Genomic DNA, 6,833 nt, shown 5'->3' on the forward strand with positions numbered 1-6,833 from the left:
TAGGATAAAGCCGCCAATTCTGATACGCGCCTGGCTGAAGCCAGGGCCAACAGCATTACCACTTTCCATGTGAGATATTTCAAATCCACTGTGGCAAGTGGTTCAAACCAATGTGATTTTAGGAACCCTAAAACTACATTGAGATCCCAAGGTGCCACTGGAGGCACAAAAGGAGGCTGTATATGCAGTACCCCTTTGACAAACGTCTGAACTTCAGGCACTGAAGCCAGTTCTTTCTGGAAGAAGATCGACAGGGCCGAAATTTGAACCTTAATGGATCCTAATTTTAGGCCCATAGACAATCCTGCTTGCAGGAAATGTAGGAAACGACCCAGTTGAAATTCCTCCGTAGGGGCCTTCTTGGCCTCACACCACGTAACATATTTTCGCCAAATGCGATGATAATGTTTTGCAGTTACATCCTTCATGGCCTTGATCAGGGTAGGGATGACTTCATCTGGAATGCCTTTTTCCTTCAGGATCCGGCGTTCAACCGCCATGCCGTCAAACGCAGCCGCGGTAAGTCTTGGAACAGACAAGGTCCCTGCTGGAGCAGGTCCTTCCTTAGAGGTAGAGGCCACGGGTCCTCCGTGAGCATCTCTTGCAGCTCCGGGTACCAAGTTCTTCTTGGCCAATCCGGAGCCACGAGTATCGTTCTTACTCCTCTCCTTCTTATGATTCTCAGTACTTTTGGTATGAGAGGAAGAGGAGGGAACACATATACCGACTGGAACACCCACGGAGTTACCAGAGCGTCCACCGCTATTGCCTGAGGGTCCCTTGACCTGGCGCAATATCTGTCCAGTTTCTTGTTGAGACGGGTCGCCATCATGTCCACCTTTGGTTTTTCCCAACGGTTTACAATCACTTGGAAGACTTCTGGATGAAGTCCCCACTCCCCCGGGTGGAGGTCTTGTCTGCTGAGGAAGTCTGCTTCCCAGTTGTCCACTCCCGGAATGAACACTGCTGACAGTGCTATCACATGATTCTCCGCCCAGCGGAGAATCCTTGCAGCTTCTGCCATTGCCCTCCTGCTTCTTGTGCCGCCCTGTCTGTTTACGTGGGCGACAGCCGTGATGTTGTCCGACTGGATCAATACCGGTTGACCCTGAAGCAGAGGCCTTGCTTGACTTAGGGCATTGTAAATGGCCCTTAGCTCTAGGATATTTATGTGAAGAGACGTTTCCATGCTTGACCACAAGCCCTGGAAATTTCTTCCCTGTGTGACTGCTCCCCAGCCTCTCAGGCTGGCATCCGTGGTTACCAGCATCCAATCCTGAATGCCGAATCTGCGGCCCTCTAGAAGATGAGCCTTCTGTAACCACCACAGGAGAGATACCCTTGTCCATGGAGATAGGGTTATCCGCTGATGCATCTGAAGATGCGATCCGGACCTTTTGTCCAGCAGATCCCACTGAAAAGTTCTTGCATGGAATCTTCCGAATGGAATCGCTTCGTAAGAAGCCACCATTTTTCCCAGGACTCTCGTGCACTGATGCACTGACACTTGTCCTGGTTTTAGGAGGTTCCTGACTAGCTCGGATAACTCCCTGGCCTTCTCCTCCGGGAGAAACACCTTTTTCTGGACTGTGTCCAGAATCATCCCTAGGAACAGTAGACGTGTTGTTGGAATCAGCTGTGATTTTGGGATATTTAGAATCCACCCGTGCTGACGTAGCACTACCTGAGATAGTGCTACTCCGACCTCTAACTGTTCCCTGGACCTTGCCCTTATCAGGAGATCGTCCAAGTAAGGGATAATTAAGACGCCTTTTCTTCGAAGAAGAATCATCATTTCGGCCATTACCTTGGTAAAGACCCGTGGTGCCGTGGACAATCCAAACGGCAGCGTCTGAAACTGATAATGACAGTTTTGTATCACAAACCTGAGGTACCCTTGGTGAGAAGGGTAGATTGGGACATGGAGATAAGCATCCTTGATGTCTAGAGATACCATATAGTCCCCTTCTTCCAGGTTCGCTATCACTGCTCTGAGTGACTCCATCTTGAATTTGAACCTTTTTATGTAAGTGTTCAAAGATTTTAGATTTAAAATTGGTCTCACCGAGCCGTCCGGCTTCGGTACCACAAACAGCGTGGAATAATACCCCTTTCCCTGTTGTAGGAGGGGTACCTTGATTATCACCTGCTGGGAATACAGCTTGTGAATAGCTTCCAATACTGCCTCCCTGTCGGAGGGAGACGTTGGTAGAGCAGACTTCAGGAACCGGCGAGGGGGAGACGTCTCGAATTCCAATTTGTACCCCTGTGATACTACCTGCAGGATCCAGGGGTCCACTTGCGAGTGAGCCCACTGCGCGCTGAAATTCTTGAGACGGCCCCCCACCGTGCCCGAGTCTGCTTGCAGAGCCCCAGCGTCATGCTGAGGACTTGGCAGAAGCGGGGGAGGGCTTCTGCTCCTGGGAAGAGGCTGCATGGTGCAGTCTTTTCCCCCTTCCTCTGCCCCGGGGCAGGAACGAGCGGCCTTTTTCCCTCTTGCCCTTATAGGGCCGAAAGGACTGGGTTTGAAAAGACGGTGTCTTTTTCTGCTGAGAGGTGACCTGGGGTAAAAAGGTGGATTTTCCAGCCGTTGCTGTGGCCACCAGGTCCGATAGACCGACCCCAAATAACTCCTCCCCTTTATACGGCAATACTTCCATATGTCATTTGGAATCCGCATCACCTGACCACTGTCGCGTCCATAACGTTCTTCTGGCAGAAATGGACATCGCACTTACTCTAGATGCCAGGGTGCAAATATCCCTCTGTGCATCTCGCATATATAGTAATGCATCCTTTAAATGCTCTATAGTTAATAATATACTGTCCCTATCCAGGGTATCAATATTTTCAGTCAGGGAATCCGACCAAGCCACTCCAGCGCTGCACATCCAGGCTGAGGCGATCGCTGGTCGCAGTATAACACCGGTATGTGTGTATATACCTTTTAAGATATTTTCCAGCCTTCTATCAGCTGGTTCCTTGAGAGCGGCCGTATCAGGAGACGGTAACGCCACTTGTTTTGATAAGCGTGTGAGCGCCTTATCTACCCTAGGGGGTGTTTCCCAACGTGCCCTAACCTCTGGCGGGAAAGGGTATAGTGCCAATAATTTATTAGAAATCAGCAGTTTTTTATCGGGAGAAACCCACGCTTTATCACACACCTCATTTAATTCATCTGACTCAGGAAAAACCACTGGTAGTTTTTTCACACCCCACATAATACCCTTTTTTGTGGTACTTGTAGTGTCAGAAATGTTCAATGCCTCCTTCATTGCCGTGATCATGTAACGTGTGGCCCTACTGGACATTACGTTTGTCTCGTCACCGTCGACACTGGATTCAGTATCCGTGTCAGGGTCTGTGTCGACCATCTGAGGTAACGGGCGTTTTTGCGCCCCTGACGGTGTCTGAGACGCCTGAACAGGCACTAATTGATTTGTCGGCTGTCTCATGTCGTCAACAGTTTTTTGCAAAGTGCTGACATTGTCACGTAATTCTTTAATTACTACCATCCAGTCAGGTGTCGACTCCCTAGGGGGTGACATCACTAACACAGGCAATTGCTCTGCTTCCACATCATTTTCCTCCTCATACATGTCGACACAATCGTACCGACACCCAGCACACACACAGGGAATGCTCTGATAGAGGACAGGACCCCACTAGCCCTTTGGGGAGGCAGAGGGAGAGTTAGCCAGCACACACCAGAGCGCTATATATATACAGGGATAACCTTATATAAGTGTTACTCGCTGTTATAGCTGCTGTATTTATATATTAGCTGCCAATAGTGCCCCCCTCTCTGTTTTACCCTGTTTCTGTAGTGCAGGACTGCAGGGGAGAGTCAGGGAGCCGTCCTTCCAGCGGAGCTGTGAAAGAAAATGGCGCTTGTGTGCTGAGGAGAAAGGCTCCGCCCCCTTCACGGCGGCCTTTTCTCCCGCTTTTTTCAGGAAACTGGCAGGGGATAAATGCATCCATATAGCCCAGGAGCTATATGTGATGCATTTTTTTTAGCCATATAAGGTTTTTATATCGTTTTTATTGCGTCTCAGGGCGCTCCCCCCCAGCGCCCTGCACCCTCAGTGACCGGAGTGTGAAGTGTGCTGAGAGCAATGGCGCACAGCTGCAGTGCTGTGCGCTACCTTATTTGAAGACAGGAACGTCTTCTGCCGCCGCTTTCTCCGGACCTCTTCGCTCTTCTGGCTCTGTAAGGGGGCCGGCGGCGCGGCTCCGGGACCCATCCAGGCTGAACCTGTGATCATCCCTCTGGAGCTAATGTCCAGTAGCCTAAGAAGCCCAATCCACTCTGCATGCAGGTGAGTTCGCTTCTTCTCCCCTTAGTCCCACGATGCAGTGAGCCTGTTGCCAGCAGGACTCACTGAAAATAAAAAACCTATTTAAACTTTTACTTCTAAGCAGCTCAGGAGAGCCACCTAGCTTGCACCCTTCTCGTTCGGGCACAAAAATCTAACTGAGGCTTGGAGGAGGGTCATAGGGGGAGGAGCCAGTGCACACCAGCTAGTCTAAAGCTTTTACTTTTTGTGCCCAGTCTCCTGCGGAGCCGCTATTCCCCATGGTCCTTACGGAGTTCCCAGCATCCACTAGGACGTCAGAGAAAAGATGCTAACACCGTTTTCTACTTATGGATTAAAGTCATTGACTTGGGTTGTGAAAGAGACTTTCTGAGAAATATGACAGGGTACCACAAGCAACTTGTGAAGCATTTCCTGATAAACTACAACTGGCTGATATTCAGGGAAAGGAGATAGAATACATGTTAGTTACCCCAGTCTCTTCTGACACCTACTTTTTTCAGATTCAGATTTTCTCTTTAATATAAATCCTCAAATGCAGCTATCGCCTGCTAGTCCTCATTCTGTTCCCGCATACGTAACTATAATAATCATAATCAGTGCCAAATAATAGTGAGCAATAAACAACACAGTCGCACCATAGGAACGGTCACTAGCCCTATGTTAGGTGCAGTTTCTCCTCTGCCTCAGTATGGCCCCTATGCGGGCGTCAGGCCCCACGACTCTCAGTACTTCACTATATCCTGAACAAACCTTAAACTCTGGCTCCTTTCTGGAAAGGCGTTTCAGCTCCCGACTCAGCTTGAAAGCTCTCAGCATGGCGTCTTCGCTGGCGATGGAAAGATACGCCCTGCTGGCAATTCCTTTGTAGGTGTTAATACGGGACAAGGAGAACTTTAGGAGGTCATACTTGCGCCCATTGCTGCACTCCAGGCATGCACAGGAGATCTTGTGCGGCGTTGTGATCACGTGGCCCTTCTTCATCAGCATCTCCACGATCTCATAGAGGTCCTTCTCGCAGGCCAAAGTGAGTGGGGTCACCCCAGGCGCAAAGCGGGAGTTGTCAATGGAGTTGTCAAAGAAAGCCAACGAGAAGGACTTGATGTCCATCTTGATCCCTTTCTCCTGGTCCAGTCGATCCAGCAACATTTTAACCACATGCGGCTGGTTGGTGTCAACAGCCACCAAGAGGGCTTCATGGATCTGCCTGAAATCGAACTTGACACAGTGCAAAAGGGTCTTCATGATCTCCTCATTGCCGGTGCGGATGGCAAGGTTGAGAGCCTCCCGCCATGATCGGTCCTCGCTATCGTCCAGCTGTCGCAGGATCCCATCGCTGACCTGCAGAAGCTGCTGGACCTGGATGAGGTTCCCATCATGGATGGCATTGATAAGAGACACAGGAAACTTCAGCTTCTTGTTCACAATTTCCCTCCAGTTGGCTTGCTGGGGAAAGAAGATATGAGAAGTATTATTCACCATACATAGTCCTTTAGATGCGTCACATTCCCACTCTTCCACATAGCATTAGTCAACGTCACTTCTACATATCAGCTGCACCTAGGCGGTTCTTCTCCCATTCCCTCTAGTTTATTTTCCATTATTATGTGTTTATTACTGTATTAGTATGGGTTAATAACTGTTATGTTACTTTTATCACACATTTCAGCATTTTTGTACTGTCTTTCACATCTCGTTACTAGATATTAGAAGGGCGCCTTTCACATATTTTGACGGCTTTTGTGAAACTCAATGTAAACAGAATGGGTTAAGGATTTGAATGTGATCTTTGGCCCACATACTGACCAACCACCTGTGACTCATGACCAATGTGCTATTGTTCCCTAATAAACCAGAAGTCCTTGGAATATAGGGTCCGATTCAGTATGGGATGCAGAAATACAAAAATCTCTCTTTGCCTGCGATCGCAAGCCAAGTCCTGGCCGGGGGCAGGACCCAGAATGCGGGGCGGACTTGTCATGTGCTGGGCGTCCCCCTGCTTGTTATTAACTAATATGAGTTATCGGTTGATGTTACTAATTAATTAGCTTCCTTACAAAAGCGGAATCTCTTTGTTAATAATTGTTGGTTTAGGCAATGCTGCCCTCTGCTGTTTATAATGAATAGAGCAAGAAGCGCACCTAAAGCTGAGTATATCTTTTGATATACCTTATTCTTTTAATAAATTGCTGTGTGCTTATATTTTACTTTATAATTCTGATTGTGTTACTCAATTACGTGCTATTTGTCATTGATAACCTTGTGTTGAGAGCCCGACCAGGAACAATTACATGTGGCACTTTTGCGTGTTTTGACGGTTTTTATTACAGTGGTCAGTGTGTGCATTAAAAATTCACTTTTCTTTTCTGGTTGGAACATATAATGTTTGCACTCTTTTTGATATGTGTGACAATTTGATTATGTGTTACATTTAGTCTCTGTATGACTTTTCCAATAAGTAGATTTAAAAAAAATGCTCTTTGATCTGGAAGGGCAAAATGCATCTAACCTCATTTG

General features: G+C 48.1%; 1 protein-coding gene across 1 annotated transcript in view; it reads right to left on the reverse strand.

Moving 5' to 3' along the window:
• LOC134989176 (short transient receptor potential channel 2-like) overlaps positions 1-5,798 on the reverse strand; it is a 47,563-nt gene extending 41,765 nt beyond the window's left edge. The window contains exon 1 of the mRNA XM_063950592.1: positions 5,070-5,798. Within this exon, the coding sequence (XP_063806662.1) occupies positions 5,070-5,798 (729 nt within the window). The remainder of the gene's footprint in view (positions 1-5,069) is intronic.
• Positions 5,799-6,833: the final 1,035 nt, after the last annotated feature.

The sequence above is a fragment of the Pseudophryne corroboree genome, chromosome 2 (assembly GCF_028390025.1).
Source record: "Pseudophryne corroboree isolate aPseCor3 chromosome 2, aPseCor3.hap2, whole genome shotgun sequence".
Lineage (NCBI taxonomy): Eukaryota > Metazoa > Chordata > Amphibia > Anura > Myobatrachidae > Pseudophryne > Pseudophryne corroboree.